Here is a 17,239-nt window from a genome sequence, read left to right as displayed (position 1 = left end):
CCCTTTTAAAATAATGAGATGTATTGTGTTACACCACACTACCTGATACCAAATGACAATCATATAGATCAGAGCCTTTTCTACAGAGCTTCTGTATAATGCTTCTTGTTACTGATTGATTCTGCATTACATCTACGTAAGTTTAAACTTTAAATTTTTGGTCCGGATATTAATGAAATACATTTAGGAAGTCTGTTAAGTATGGAATGGAAATGATAAGTCTTGTTTAAAAAATAACAGCAAGGTTTTTTTTGTTATTATCAGAACCCCTTTAAAAACCCTTTAAAATCAGCCCAAACCACAGTTGCTCCTCTCATGTGCAGTTTAAGCTATTACAATATTTATATAATATTTAAAATATAAACTGCAGAGGTTAAGACCCCTGTTAAAGTGATGTGTATCCTCCTTTGGTTTAAGTGGTGCAAAATGACTCAATGGCAATTAATGCTTCTGCATCACCTTACGACACATTTGCCACTGAAAAAAATCATGCAACCACTTTTGGCATTTACTTAATCATAGTTAGTTAGTTTAACACAATTGTTTTATGTCCTACCATGCTAACATGAAAGAATTATGTTAAAGTAACTAAATATGATTAAGTAAAAAAAAAAAAAAAAGTTGCGTTTTTTTTTCCAGTTGATCAGCTGATGAGTCAGGCTGCTACAGATGTATTAAGGGAAAAAACTCATTTTGGCGAATGCAATGAAATGATGTGGGAAAAACATTAAAAATAACATTTTGGTCCATTTGTTCACTAAATATCAAACTGTTGTTTTTGGTAAAGAAATGGCATTTAGAAGAAGAACGCATTAAGAACGACACAATTATTTCATCAGACATTAAAGGACTTTGAGCCCTTTTGTTTCTTCATGTCTAAACCAACAAAAAAGTTGCTTCTTAAAATGTCATCATAAAGATCAAGAAAGGAAACGATTTAACAGCTTCCTGATCAACAAGAATATATCATCGCCATGAGCTGACTGGTGCAGGTATACGTTGCAGATAGGTGTAATCTGTATGGTGTGTTCAAATGCTGCTTCCTTTTAGATATAAGCTGACATATGGAGACACAGGAGGGAGGTCTGCTACTGACAACAGTTCAAGATGTTCATTTAATCTGGAACCGTTAATATAATTACAGCTGTTGTAATGTTTGCATTAGAGGAAGAGAAATCCGCTGCAGACCCTTTTTTTTTTGCATGTAACATATTTTAAATTGGATTAAAACATATAAATACTAAAAATGACAAAATATGAACAATGGTTTCACTAAATCTGCATGTGACTTTTGAAAAAACACGCTTTTTACTGTATATCAGTAAGTAGAAATTTTAAAACTAACCAAGATACACCCTACAAATATTAAGTGGGATTTTTTGGTCGGCTACAAAACCTGGTTCATCTATCATGCTGTCACATGTGACGGTCCCATCTGCCCAACCTGACCAATCTGTCACTCTTTCTGCTGCCAGAATGACTCCATCATAAACCGAGCTACAGGACGGTGTCTAGAGGTGGTGCCAGCCAACGTTTACTTCGGCCACCTGCTGGTTCTACAGCCCTGCTCTGGCCAGAGGTGGACCATCAAGAACACTATGAAGCAATAACCAATGGAGAGGACCTGTCTTACCCACAGTGGTCAACTGACCTTAGCGTGGCACAAGGTTGCACAATAAAATGGCAAGAAGTCCATGAAAGAAATGTTTTACTAAATGCTCTGGGTGCCATGAAGATTATTGAGACTGGAAATTATTTTTTATAAAACAGAGATTCAAAAGGACAACTGAAGCATGAGGACTGTTTCTGTCTGATTTATTTTGACTTAATGTGTTGTTATAAATCCTCTGTGTAATGCTACTAAACAGTGCTCTGACATTTAAGACTTAAGATTCAATCAGCCAATAGATTTTACCAGCAAAACGTTTTCACTGCAAAAACGATCTAAAAATGATTAAAAATGTCTTAAATTAAGTGTATTTACCCTTAATTTGAGCAGGTAAATAAGATGATTTGCAAATTGAATGAGTTTTTTTTAACTCTTAAAATAAGATAATTAGATACTGTAGTATACACTTGAAATCAGAAAATATCATTGTTTTTTGTTATTTTTAATGTAAATTGTCTTGTTCTATCGGGAAAGTCTCACTTGCCTCCTTAATTCAAGAAAAAATCACTTATTTTAAGAAAAAAATGGCTTCTTGAGAAAATGAAAATTTTTTCCTTCTGTATACTAATTTCCAAGAAGCCTGCATATTTTCTGTATTCCTGTATTGGTTCAAAGTGGTCTTGATGAACAGCTTGCAAATATTTCTGAAGAGCTTTTTTTTTGGACGTCAGTTGCCTTTTTTCTCCTTTCAGTCTTGTGACCAGCAATATAAATAAAACAATAAAGGAGGCTGAAAAAAAGCATTTTCCAAGTGGATAAAACTATATTTTAACAATAATCAAATGATTTTTAAAGAGATATTAGTTGTAAACCTGAGGGATTCATTTCTGTTAAGTGGATAATCAAGCAGGAAACCTTTTTGATTTCCCACCCTGTTTTTTCCAAGTACACAGCGTCAGGTACACGTTATTGGTAGGAAGTGAGTAAAGAAGCAACCAACGTCTAAAGTAAAAAATTTGGCATAATATCAGGAAGGCTGTAGAGCTACTAATCATGATCACTTGAAGAGAATACAACAAAGTCCAACTTCTTTAAGGCAAATGAAGAAATGTAACATGGTTTAAAACTGTTTCGCAGCACTGTATGGCTTATATGAGGGTAATTTAAAAAAAAAAATCTATTGTCAACTTTTAAATCTCTGCAATACTGCATTCCTTGTCTTGTCATGTCCTGTAAGATGTAAAAAAAAGGCCTTGAATTTCTGTAACATGCGCTGTTTAGAGTGTAATCAGGCTTTTCTTAAATGCCATCATCCGTTGTCGTCCCAGATTTTAGTGTAAAATAAAAACAAACAGAGCCCATTTGTGACGAGCATAAAATTTAAATAAACTGAATAACAACCATTAATAAGCAATTTTCTTTTTTAATGGTTAATGTCATAAGTCGAGAGGGCTAATGAGATATGTCATTCCTTCTGGATCCTATAGGTATTTAGCCATTTTCACTGGGAGCAACCTGTAGCAACACACAGAGCATCATTCTCGGTTCTTCATGCATCTTGCAATACAATTTGTGTCCCTTTCCGGGAACGGGAAAGGGAGCAACCAGTATCTGTCGTTGGCATTTTGAAGACGTTAAAAGATGAAATTGATCAAAGACAGAGAAGAGTTTGACTTAATCAATTTTAATCAGTTTAGTGTTATGGGTTTGGATTTTGCTTCTAAGATTGTCTTCCAATAAACAAATGATTTCCTGTTTTTTCATGGCTGTTCTTTTACTGCGTGTTTTAATTCTTATTCACAGTCTTGTATATTTTTAATTGTGGTTAAGAATTTTATGATGAAACTAACAATATTTTTTACATGACAAACATTTCTTTTGTTCAAGTGAAATGCCCTGGGAGGCTGTTCTTTTGAAATGCATTATAAGGATGTCTGATCACAGTTTAAAAAGAAATGAAACAAATCATTCAGGCTTAATCAAGTAAAGGTGTTTAGTGTCTTGGCTTAGATTTTTCGGTATATTTATATGAGTTCTGCATGAGCTCAGACTCAGTTTTAGTCCCTCTATATGTTTAGCTAAAAGATTGAGGGGATTATGCGTATTTGTGAAGGTGACATTACTCTAAGTCTGATTGCTACCTAACTTCAAACTGCCCCGCTGCTGCTGCATGTTAAGCTTAACTTATAGTATGAATAAACCTAAGATTTCAGTATTTTCTTCCGTTCCAATATCTCAGATAATGGTATTTATAACCTAGAAAAGTCTCAGGTCAGTGGCCTGAGTAAAGCTTTGTTCTCACTGTTTGCATAATCTACAGGGGGTAATCTTAATCAGGACATCCCTGATAAAGGCTACTGTGATGCATTTTATGTCTAGCTTCAACAATCTGCATATATTTGTTATATAAATAAACCTTACTGTAAAATTTGTCCTTGTATTAAATTTTTAGATAGAAAACTTCGAAAGCAATCCCCTTTCTTGCTTTAAGCAGGATAAGAACTAAAGCTAATTGCACAAGCACTGCTTAGACATGATGTCACTACATCTGTGTTATAAAGGCACCCCATCTAAATGAGACATGGCAGCATCTGCAGCAGCGCGGTGGTGGAACGCCGGATATAAATACCTATAAATGGAAAGTTGCAGATACAACTCTAATGTGGTCATGCTTTCTTTCACACCACACACGTTGTTTATTAGTATTAGGCTGCAATAAATGAAGCATCTTTAAATGTTGGGGATGTAAACAAAACAAGGACAGTGTCCAGAGAGCACAAGACCCTGTTCTAAGCAGAGAACTGCAGTGAGTGCTATAGGATTCAAGGACAGCGTGTGCATGCTAACAAGTCCCTGAATGCTGACCAGACTTTCAACGACTGAAGACTCATCAACCAACTGAATGAAAAAGGATCTTATGTTTGCTAGAAACCTCCTGAAAAGCTGCTGATATGTTCACATATTAGGGACTTTCTGATCAATTCAAGATGTTTTAGGCTCCAAAAGGTAAGTAAGCAGAAAACATCTATCTAGTTACAATTATTTAAAAATTGACTTCCACACTTATTGACACTTCATGTGCAAAGAGCTCTAAAATAAATAAATATTCTTCTGCAGCGGTTAAGTTTACAGATTATTTCAATAATATAGCTTTTAAATATCTATATATTTTACTCCAGCTGAATCTATATATTCAGCTGGAGTAAAATATGCAAAATAGAGGCTTTTAGCAAAGTAACCAGTCCATTCCCAAACAATTATTATTATTTTTTTATCGTACAAGGTCATATTTCTATTTAATGCTCTAAATTGATCTGAGTTCTGGGAAGTCTAGATGATTTTTTTTTGGTTTCCCTCCCACTGACTATTTGTGGTGGGCAGGTAAGAACGGCAGGAGTCATATTTTGAACGTCTGAATAAATGGTGACAGGAAGTCTTCATATCGACCAATGGATGGTTTTGATGTTTCATCTGATTGTTTTAGAAAGTTGTCTAGAAATGTCCTCTGTCCTACTTTAACAAAACTAAACAGAAAGAGTTTAATAACCGTCGCTGAGATTTTAACGGCAACAAACTTTCAACCCACAGAACACAACCTGCTCCCTTTGCTCCACTTATTCAAACCTCCATATTCCCAGAACCAGACTCAGGACAATGGGAGATTTTGTCCTGCTGCCCCACATCTGTGGGATGCCCTCCCTGACACCTTGATGACATCTCAGTCCACTGAGTGTTTTTCAAAAAAAAGGCCTTAAAACATTTCTTTTTAGCAAAGATTTTGGTCGCCTTTAGATGCTTTTCTCTCTTCTAAAAATAGCCTTTTCATGCTTTTCTCTTTTTTACCTGTAGTACTCTGAGATCTTTTAATGGAAAGTGCAGTATAAATGAAATGTATTATTATTATTATTATTAGTTGGGATTGATATAAACGAAAGGAGACACATGAAAAAGCACAGTCATGCCCACATTGCAGCATGGTTGTGGATCTGTAATACTGTGGGCCTGTTTCCAAATGTTCTGGGAACCAGAACTGAAATGTAATGCTAATGCTTAATTCAAAGCTGAAATAACTTTTTTTATCTGTAGATGACCAGTATGGTCGTTTAGGACTGCAGATGTGTGTCACTAAGGTTGACTACATGCTGCAAATGCTAAACAAAGAGTCGATAATGAAAGCAATGATCAGATGAAGAAAAAGAAGTATCATCATATTGCTTTATTTGGAAATACTGTGTGTGTAAGGATCCTGGAGTCTGGCTCTCTCTTGTGGCCCCTTTCCAATATTTTCCTACAGGTGCTTTCTGGAGCAGGCTGGTGGAAGAGCGCAGCTGTTTCTCATCTATGCTCATTAACAGAGAGGCTTATAAGGAGCTCACTGCGAGCCCTTCAACTCTAGAGTGTTAACCCTTGTGGTGTGGCTCAGCCACCCTCTAGTGTCCTACGTTTCGCCGAAACGTGACTAATTATTCCTCTGTCCTGATTTCCCAGGTGGATTCTAAGATAGTCTAAGATAGTTCTCCTTTTCTCCAAGCCTATGATCTTCCATCGAGGTACCTGCACAGATTGAAGCCTGCTCATCCTCCTTCACCTCACCTGCTCAGCTACAGAAAACCTGAATTTCTCCTGGAGAAAAGACATTCTGCCACCAGCTTTCAGGAACCTGTTTCTTCTCCAAGGATCCTGCTCATCTCCTCGAAGTAAACATTCTCCTTTCCACCAGTAAGGGATCAAATCTATTACCTTTTCTCTCATCTACAAGATAAATAACCTTTGCTGTTTACCAGAGATCTGGCCCTAGATGGTTCCTTTCCAGAATAGTCTCTCTGATTAAAAAAAATAAACTTCTAGAACCGTCTCCTAAAGTGTTTTCTATATGGATCAGATCTCTGCCTAAAATCATGACGGTGTGGGAAGATTCTTTATTTTTTTTCCCCATTCGGGTGATACCTCTGTGAGGACACAAAACTGAATTAATTTCTGATAAAAAAATAAAAATAAAAAAAAAACAACTAACAGAATTTATCCTTCTCCATCCTTTTCTCTTTCTTTTCATATCTCAAAACACAATAAACAACTTGACTGTAATTTTACCCCCTATGGGGTGAAATTGTGCAGAAGTATTTTCAGGTGCAATTGCATCATAATGTATCATGGACTAGAAAAAAACTAGGATATAAAATAAAAGTGAAAAATAAACACTTTATACAGAATAGCCTTACACTGAGAATGTGAGACGGAAGCACTTATGATTTTATTGCAACCAAGGGAACACTTGAAGGCTGTTTAGTCTGCCTTAAAAAGCAGATTTAGATTCGAGGTTTTCACTTCCATTAAGAGCAGAAAGAGCTTGATAACTCAGCAACATGATGATCACCTAAAATATACAGCATGAGATGGAAAAACAAAAGAAACATTACTGTAGCATAAAGACGAACAGGAGTTTGTGAGCAGATGGCTCACTGTTATGATCGAAGCATTGCTAAAACGATCTGTTATTACTTGATGAGATAACTAAGTGTTATTCAGGTTATGAAAATAAATCATAGCACTAATTAAAGTCCTACTTAATATTTTATTAACATATTTTTTGGTCTGATTTTTTCATATTGTCATCTAAAGAAGATATCACCCATTTATAAGACTGATTTTAGCAAACTAGTTGCTCTATATGACAATGGTATGTTTTATCTTTGTAATACATCAGCTACTGTAGCTTAGGCTCTAGTACAGTGGCACCATCTTGAGGTTATATTTGTTACACTTGACACTTTTTCCTGAGAACAAACTGAAGGCTTTCATCTGCTGTAGGGGAATCTGTAAGACAGGATGTCTAAAGAGTAATAGGAGGGAAAGAGTTAAATAGGTAGCTGACAGTGGAAATAAAACACACCTTATTTTCTAGATATGTTGCTCCGAAAAATAAACATTTTCCCTTTAAAGAAATCTTAATTCTTGTTCCTACACCAACTGGGAGTTTTTCTTTGCATGTTTGGCTGCTCTCCACCCAGTACCAAAAAAAGGCAGCCTGTTTTTTGATGGGGACACAATAATACAGCTATTCTATAAATAAAAATGTTAAGATGATGAGCAAACATCTAAAAGTCATGCTACGTAATAAAAAGGTAAATCATTTGAGATTGCATTCTTTGGAAATCACATTGTATGTGATACAAAATCCCATTTTATGTCTATCAAACTGTCTCATTGTTATTATTTACCAGTTCAGCAACAAGAAAAAGAAATGCATGCAGATGGCTGCTATGCTAAATATTTAAAGATCCAGCTGGGTTCTGGTGCCATAGTTGTATGTTATTCATCACATTGGTTTGTACCTTGAGTTTTAAAAAATATCTAAGCATTTGATTATTTGTTCGTGTGTTTTACATGATTTGAACCAACTGCAACAGAAATAAAAGGAAACAAAACAAAAACAGCCAAAGTCCAAAAAAACTTTAGAGAGCACTTTAAAAACGTCCTTTTGCTTAAAAGGTAAAAAATAAGAAACAAGGGAAAGAGGAGACGCCATAAAAAAAGATAACTGTTTAAAAATCTAAAGGAAATGCACAGATCGAGTCAGATCGAGCAGATAGAACCTTTTGCCCCTGAAGACTTTTTTTTTTACTCTCAATGAGAATACAATTATAGTTTCCAAAAAATAACTTCTCCTACTGTTATGTTATGTGCTGTCAGACCAGAGGAATGATTCACTCAGATTGAGTCCCAGTTGAACTGACAGCATTTTGTCCAAACGCACAGCTAAAACTGCAGCAACAAGTCCAAGTCGTGGTATAGTGATTTGTTTTTACCCTTGCTTTATCAATAACAAAGGAAACACGCGCTTCCTGTAGGCTATTAGATAGTCTAAGATAAAACACAGCACCAAACCCAGTTAACAGTAAAGCAGACACTTACAAGAAAATCTTGAAATTAAAAAATATAAAGTTATGGGTTTAGTTAATGGGAATTGCAAAAAACAAAATCCCCATGTGTTTTTTCTAGTGACTGATAAATCAGAATTAACAAATTCGTAACTTCAGTGAAAATATGCGTAAGTGACATCTTCAGAATTTGTATGTTTTCCCTACTATAATATTTTAACTGTTGTGATGCATTGTTTTATTTAACCAAATAACTCTAACTAGATCCTTTATTAATCCATTGTTTGCTGCCATTTGTCACATCTGCCTCATCTGTAAAAATCTGGTGGCATTTTATGCACCAATTTGTTACAGTTTGGACTGTAATTTGCTTAAAATAATAACACAGGAAAACACTCAAAGATATGTTTCTTTAATTTAATTTCTATCTTATTTTATAATTTTTTTCTGCAGAATTTCAATATATTCAGTTGCTTTTTTCAGATCTTGCACTTTGGCTTGGCCTTTAAATGAATTAAAGTGCAAGATCTGAGTTTCCCACACTAAACATATTTTTTTCAATGTATTTTTTTAGACTGAATGAACGATTATTTTGATTTTGACATTTATTCTCAATTTGAATGCCTGATGTGATGCATAAATGAAAACAATAAAACACATTAAAAAAAAGATTTTTATTGCAACAATTATATGTTTAGAGTTTATACACATTTCTGTATTTACAAGATTATAATTCCTTATGCCTCTAATAAATAGCACGACTGAAAGTCATTCTCTATTCTATGTTGAAATAATGCACATGCAGTAGATACAGTATGTGCTTGTCTAATAGATAATCTGTTAGTTAAATACATACAAAATGAGATAAGAGAATCAAGAGTTGGGAACTATCTATCATGCTACTGGAGACTCCAACAGTAACTCTGCATCACTGATGGAGACATGCAATCATTCTGCAGAGTCAGAGTCTCTGATTACATCATAAGTCATCATATACCAAATGTCATAAAATCAATTATTCTCCATAAATAAAATGTTTGTAAAACACATTTGATGCTTTTTGAGACTACACTGGTGCTCACTTAGTCCCAAAGGTGGATAAATTAAACCTTTTACAGGTTCAAAATGTGTTTTATTTGATCTGCCATAGGCAAGAAATCTATTCCAGTAAGTATCAGGTGTAAATTTGTATCTGCATACAAGAGCCTCTCTACCTGCACTGTTGGTAGAGATGTGATCAACCTGTACATGATACATGAGATTTAAACATTTAGTAATGTGTTGAAAAAGTAAAATAAATAAATGGTGATGAGACAACAGTGTTTCAAAATGTAAATTCCACCTGTAGATGGCACTATAAAACAAACTATCACCCCCTTTTTCCCTTCCCATTGGAGTGGATCACAGATACAGTGCAAAAACAATAACAAACTGAATAAAATATAGTTATTTCTAACACAAAAATGCTAGATTATTCTTGTGTTCCTGTATGAAGACAGGGACAACGACTACATTTAGTTGTCTGGTTCATCTCTGCAGAGTTTTATGGCTTTAGAAGGAAGGTTAAGAGGAAACAGGAGACTTCTACCATCTAAGACTTTCACGTTTGTGACCAAATAAACATCTCCTGCCTGCTGAACGTCCTTACTGGACTCTGACCCCATGGTGAGAGCAGAGAGCACTGACAGTCATGCACACTTACAGAAACATTTAAACACATATGTGAGACACTTCAGACGAGGGTTGCAATATTTACATTAAACACAGACTTGACCACATGCAGTTACTGAGGGGTATCTGGCCAAATGACAGGCAGTAGAAGAGCTTAGAGCCACTTCACTGAGCACTAAATCATTGAGTGCTGCAGCAAGTTCCTACACCCCATGAGCTGCAAGAACAGACAAAAAAAAAAATAACTCTGTGATGCCTGTGCAAACATAAAATGGGTTTATAATCAATACTTAAAACAGGTGTACACCTGTTGCCTCAGCTGGATTTGAACCCAATGTGATAGATTATTATAACTGTGACCACCTTTAATGAAGCAGAGGTTTTGACAGTTTGCTTCACTGGAGAAAAAAGAATGATTCAAAATAAATAAATAACTGCATGACATGGGGTGATGGTGGCTCAGAAGGTAGGGCTGACAGCTTTTAAGTACAGGAGGAGAAATGAGTCAACATGGATGAAGCATTCATTCCTTTAAGTAAATCTAGTTTTGGCAAACTGAAAGTTAAACTGTTCCTTGTTGCCACAATGTGTCAAAAATTCAAAACATTATGTAACTAAACGAGGTGAAAGTTGTTGCCTACAGATCAACTCTATGGTGGTTGGTAGCTGAGGAAAAGTTCATATATTAGATAAAAAAAACATTTCATAATATTCCCTGGTATGAACTGGTCACCACAAACAGATGGATTATGAAAGCAATAGAAAGCATTAGGAGGATGGATTTTTTTCCCTTTTAACGGCAGAGAAAAATGTGGGTTCTGCACAGTGTTCATCAGATCAGCATCCACAAGGAGGGAATGATCCTTTCTCATTCAGAAATATCACACGAGCTCGGAGTTCTTGGCTGTATGATTTCCTAACGTCAGCCCACAGACTCAGCAGTTAATCAGTGTGTTGAAGTATCGCAGCCCAGCGGGAGCTCCAGGAGCCATATTCATGAGCTTCAATGTTGTCCAGCTCTGCCATCATCCCGCCATCGCCTGTAATAAGAGACCAGTTGTTTCTTGCCTCTTGTTGACTCCTGCAGCCTTTGTAGTTCATCAGCCTCCTGGTGGGTGCCAGACTCTTGTTAAGTATCACTTGCTGGAAAAGCAAGCAGCTCTTAACTCCTTTTTATTTTTTCATATTTTGTTTAGATTATTGCATCAGGGAAACAGAGACAGTGTTTGATGTAATGTCAGCCCTTTAAAGTCGGAGTAAAGGGGGAGGAGTCCTGCATGTCTCCTCATGCTGGCTTTGTGGGGTTTTTTGGGACACCAGCTGGAGGTGGCGCCATTATTAAAATGAAAAACAAACTAAACATGGTTTTAAAAACTAATTTCCTTTGTGATCATTTGGATCGCTGTGCCTTAGAGTTCTGTTTCTATCTACAGGGATATGGCTCCATCCACTGGCATGCACATGCAGGCTGGTTAGTAGCCAGCTTACAGGGGCCACAGCTACTCCATGCCGTTCCTCAGCATCTGATTGGCTGCAATGAGCATGACGCTGATGATGAAGGCCATGGCAAAAGCACAGATGAGACTCTTCCTCACGCACGTCTGACGGTTCTTCTTCGAGGGGTGAACTGGAAGGGGAAGAAGACAAATAGAACCACAATGAATAAGAATCAAATCAGTTAGTCAATCAACTATATCCATGATGAAAAAATATGGCAAAAGGTCTTTAAATCAGCTAAAAAATTAAGGTGATAAAAAAATGTTAAAAAACATTAAAAATTAGAAGAACAAAAAAGAAAATAAAAAGACTAAGGACGATAAGAAAACAAGTAGGCAGGCAAAAAAACGTATCTTGAATAACAATAAGATAAAATCTAAGAAACTGTATACATAAAAAAAGGCTAAAATCGAAATTGTATTTACACAACTGTTAGAAAAGATTAATAACCATTGAAATAAAACAAACAAACAGATTATTTCAATTAAAAGGAGAAATCATAAAGGTTTAAATTAATTTAAAAAAACTGAAAAGATGATACATTTATTACACTCTTTTTTTGAAACATAATCTGAATAAGATTTCTCTTATGCAGGACTCAAAATTGAACAAATTTAATCTAAAATAAAGCAGAGAAAATGAACAGTGTTTACAGATCTGGGCGTCAAAAAGAATGAAGAATGATCCAAGAAAAAGTTTTCTGATCTGATTGTGTGTCAGTAGTTTAAATACCTGCTGCTCTTAAAGCCATGATTAAAGACATGTTCCACTTTATCAGCCTGGCCCACTTTACTATTTAGTATTTATATGCTATTATATTTATTTAGGTGGCACTTTATCTCCCCATTTTATTCCCCTAAATTGGTGACAGCAATAAAGATGATTACTTTAACCTGGATCAAAGGGATGTCTGCTTCAACTAATTGAACTCTTGAAGAAAGGTTAAAAAAACAATAGAATGTATACTTTATGGCAGCTTATGAGTAGGAAAAACAGTCTACAGCTGTTGGAGAAGTATGAACATCTATTATATTTAATTACCTAGGTATTTTTAGAGTTTAACAGACATTTTACTGATGATAAATGTTGATAACATAGAGGAACTAAATATTTCAATGCATAAGTCTAGCAAAATGAATGGTCCCAACATTTTTTAATGTTCTGTAAATGAACTGCATGATTTTGATGTGGATTTGATACCATGGACTGTTGGCTCCAATGATTACTAATGAGCTCAATGCTTCAATAAGCAAACAAGGCCACTGACCGCTGCCACCTTAAAGCCCCTCTGCTTAAGGCTTGTTCTCCCCTATTATAATGGGTTTTTACATGGTAACTCCAAAATATTCTCAGTACCAAAAGCATGGACATGTTCAATAATAACAAAAAACAAAACAGCATATTGCATCCAACGAATCTTAATTTCTACTATCGAGACAGTTCTTATCAGTCATATGTGGCCATTTTTTTAAAACCCAGTTCACTTCAAATATAGAAGTAACATAGGTACTGGTGTTGACTCTGTAGAATATAGTTACAAAGCATTCAATGAGCCTGAAAGGTTTTGGAAAAATGAACCTTTACCTCAATAAAAACTCATATTTTCTCCTATTAATCTTAATGAGATCTCAAGCTAGGTTCTTTGGATCAGGGATATTCTATGATTTTATAATACAGAGGGTCTGTAGTGGTGGGAACATTTCTAATCCATGCAGTCAGCACTGGATCCCCCCAAGGCTGTGTTCTCTCGCCTCTGTTATTCTGTCTTTTTACAAACAGACTTATGATTAATGACCAAAGCTGCATTCTAAATAATGTAGCTCTGGTTGGACTACTAAAGAAGCATTATCCTGCACGTGAAGTTTTTTAATTTATTTTATACAAAAGCCCCAGAGACATAGTGCTGTTAGATATTAATGTAGCAAAGACAAAATAACTTCATTTGCTTTAAACAATACTTTATAGTGGAGCCAGTTTCATTCGATTGGCAATCTTCTGAAACTGTGGCAAATTTTAAATACCCAGGGATATTAGTGGACAGTCAATTTTGCTTTGCTGAAAATACTTACTGTTTTAGAAAGAAATGCTACCAGAGTTTGCCTTTTAATGATTTAGCAAAGAGTTTTTGTTCTGTAGGGGTTTGGAGATTGATGTTCCTATCATTATTTGTCGGTCAAATTACCTGAACCTTCTGTTGGCCTGAAATATCCCAGAAGCAGCCAAACTGAATGACAAAGTTTCAACAAAACCTACAGAAGACTACTGTGGTCTTTAAGGTGGGCTACCTTATCCTGAGTGGTGATTTATGGTTAACAGCATGTCATTTAGTAAAAACAGGATATAATATCTATAATTCCTGAAATATATTTGCTTGTATTAAAGCAATTGAACTGATTGGAGATGGCAGGTATTAACTGGACATCTGCTGCCCAGTGTGTTGGTATTCCTGTATAATATCAGTACACTTAGTTCAGTTAGGTATAAATAAGTATCTGATGTGATTTTGTTGATCTGAACAGAAAGTTTTTATGCTGGTGTTTTCCATTGTCACATCATATTGATTGTTGAACAAGAAAAAAGCCGCAGGGAAATCAAAGATCCTTTTATTCTTCTTCATATATCAAACAGGTGATGTAATAAGTACTGAAGCAGCATGATGAATTGGATTAAATAAAACTGCAGTGGGACAGAAAGTATTGATTTCTCCATGACTGAGCACAGTTTGGTGTCTTTGCATGACAGGTGGTATTCATGGACCTCAGAACCAATGGATTGCTCAGTGCAACACCTGCAGTAGTTATCCATCATCATTAACACATGAAACATGATGTCTTCATCATTCTGTAGCTGTGTTAGGGATTTGTAAAAGAGGCGGGGTAAATTGTGCCCCTCTTAATAAATCCCAGTGTTGGCTTGGTAAAGCATGTCAGGAAAGGACAAATTCTTTATATGAGAAGTTAAAACACATATAATTATTTTGTAATTATTCTAGATTATAATAGAAAGGAAAATGTTTTTACACTGAGGTACTTCCATACAGTTGACACCTATGACTACAGCTTGTTTGTTTATTTACTGTTGTAAAGTATCCTTCTAATCTTTTATGGCTGTTAAGAGATGTGTAAACATGTGGAGGTATGATTCAGCAGTTTTTAAGATTAAATGTTATGATGATGTAGGGACAAAATAAATGTGAGAAAAAATAGATTTTTATCATCTGCTTTCAGAGTTTTCAATAAATTCTTTATTTTAAATGCACATAACTTGAACACATTTGAATACTTTTAAAATGGTGTAAGATATAAGAAAGTTTCAAAAATGTATTAAATATTTTTTTTATTTAAAACTTTTATTTAAAACATCTTGGTTTGCTATTCCATAAAAACCACAAATCATATATGTAAAATGACAAGATTTTTTTAAACTGAAAGATTCGGTTATAAGACAGTTACAACGGATCAAAATAAACTGTTAGCTGTAGGTTTAATTGCATAAATATTGTTTGGATTGTAGTACAATGTAGAATAACCTTTTAAGTTTACTACACAAATATTATGAATCAGGTAAGAATGATTCATAATTAAATTTGAAAGGAATACTTTCTTTTCTTTTCATTCAGCACCATGGACAGCTCAGGTTTTAGACAGGATAGCTGTACAATACAGGTCCTTATCTAAATATTAGCATAAAGTTCATTATTTTCCATAATGTAATGATAAAACTTGAACATTCATATATTTCAAATTCATTGCACACCAACTGAAATATTTCAGGTCTTGTATTGTCTTAATAATAATGGGTTTGGCATACAGCTCCTGAAAACCCAAAATTCCTATCTCACAAAATTAGCATATCATGATAAATGTCTCTAAACGAGCTATGCACCGAATCATCTGAATCAACAAATTAACTCTAAACACCTGCAAAAGATTCCTGAGGCCTTTAAAACTCCCAACCTGGTTCATCACTCAAAACCCCAATCATGGGTAAGACTGCCGACCTGCATCAAGGCACCTCAGTGGGAAGGAAAAAGTGGCAGAAAACGCTGCACACTGAGAAGAGGTTACCAGACCCTGAGGAAGATTGTGGAGTAGGGACAATTCCAGACCTTGGGGGACCTGCAGAAGCAGTGGACTGAGTCTGGAGTAGAAACATCCAGAGCCACCGTGCACAGGCGTGTGCAGGAAATGGGCTACAGGTCAAGCCACTTTTAAACCAGAAACAGCGGCAGAGGCGCCTGACCTGGGCTACAGAGAAGCAGCACTGGACTGTTGCTCGGTTTTGCATATCATTAGGAAATCAAGGTGCCAGAGTCTGGAGGAAGACTGTAGAGAAGGAAATGCCAAAATGCCAGAAGTCCAGTGTCAAGTACCCACAGTCAGTGATGGTCTAGGGGGGGCCATGTCAGCTGCTGGTGTTGGTCCACTGTGTTTTATCAAGGGCAGGGTTAATGCAGCTAGCTATCAGGAGATTTTGGAGCACGTCATGCTTCCATCTGCTGAAAAGCTTTATGGAGATGAAGATTTCATTTTTCAGCACGACCTGGCACCTGCTCACAGTGCCAAAACCACTGCTAAATGGTTTACTGACCATGGTATCACTTTGCTCCATTGGCCTGCCAACTCTCCTGAACCCCATAGAGAATCTGTGGGATATTGTGAAGAGAAAGTTGAGAGACGCAAGACCCAACACTGTGGATGAGCTAAATGCTGCTATCGTAGCATCCTGGGCCTCTATAACACCTCAGCAGTGTCACAGGCTGATTTCCTCCATGCCACGCCGCATTGAAGCAGTCATTTCTGCAAAAGGATTCCCAACCAAGTATTGAGTTCATAACTGTACATAATTATTTGAAAGTTGACTTTTTTTGTATTAAGAACACTTTTCTTTTATTGGTCGGAATTTGGGGTTTCCATGAGCTGTATGCCAAAATCATCCATATTAAGATAATAAAATACCTGAAATATTTCAGTTAGTGTGCAATGAATATAAAATATATGAATGTTAAAGTTGTATCATTACATTATGGAAAATATTGAACTTTATTACAATATGCTAATGTTTTGAAAAGGACCTGTACATGCTCCTCAATAGTGATGCTTTAACTATGCAAAATATATCAGTCTCAAATCGATGTTAAAGGATGAGCAGATATAGTCCTGGTCCTGTAAATGAAGAATGAACACCAGCTGCTTAGAAGAACAACACTGGTTCATAAAAGATNGCAAAAGGATTCCCAACCAAGTATTGAGTTCATAACTCTACATAATTATTTGAAGGTTGACTTTTTTTGTATTAAGAACACTTTTCTTTTATTGGTCGGAATTTGGGGTTTCCATGAGCTGTATGCCAAAATCATCCATATTAAGATAATAAAATACCTGAAATATTTCAGTTAGTGTGCAATGAATATAAAATATATGAATGTTAAAGTTGTATCATTACATTATGGAAAATATTGAACTTTATTACAATATGCTAATGTTTTGAAAAGGACCTGTACATGCTCCTCAATGGTGATGCTTCAACTATGCAAAATATATCAGTCTCAAATCGATGTTAAAGGATGAGCAGATATAGTCCT

General features: G+C 35.6%; 2 protein-coding genes across 3 annotated transcripts in view; one reads left to right on the top strand and one right to left on the bottom strand.

Moving 5' to 3' along the window:
- Nucleotides 1-3,332, top strand: part of wbscr17 (Williams-Beuren syndrome chromosome region 17) — a 48,162-nt gene extending 44,830 nt beyond the window's left edge. Inside the window, exon 11 of the mRNA XM_015394035.1 lies at nt 1,476-3,332. Coding sequence (XP_015249521.1) covers nt 1,476-1,610 — 135 coding nt within the window. The 3' untranslated portion in view covers nt 1,611-3,332. The remainder of the gene's footprint in view (nt 1-1,475) is intronic.
- Nucleotides 3,333-9,173: 5,841 nt separating this feature from the next.
- The window catches only part of LOC107097061 (calcium-binding protein 8), a 102,873-nt gene continuing 94,807 nt past the window's right edge, over nt 9,174-17,239 (bottom strand). For both annotated transcript variants that reach the window (XM_015394039.1, XM_015394038.1), the window contains exon 6: nt 9,174-11,785. In XM_015394039.1, the coding sequence (XP_015249525.1) occupies nt 11,658-11,785 (128 nt within the window). In that variant the 3' untranslated portion in view covers nt 9,174-11,657. The remainder of the gene's footprint in view (nt 11,786-17,239) is intronic.

Source organism: Cyprinodon variegatus, unplaced genomic scaffold, assembly GCF_000732505.1.
Source record: "Cyprinodon variegatus isolate N-32 unplaced genomic scaffold, C_variegatus-1.0 Scaffold668, whole genome shotgun sequence".
Classification (NCBI taxonomy): Eukaryota; Metazoa; Chordata; class Actinopteri; order Cyprinodontiformes; family Cyprinodontidae; genus Cyprinodon; species Cyprinodon variegatus.
Note: the sequence above shows the minus strand (reverse complement) of the source record. Positions and strands in the feature narration are given on the sequence as shown.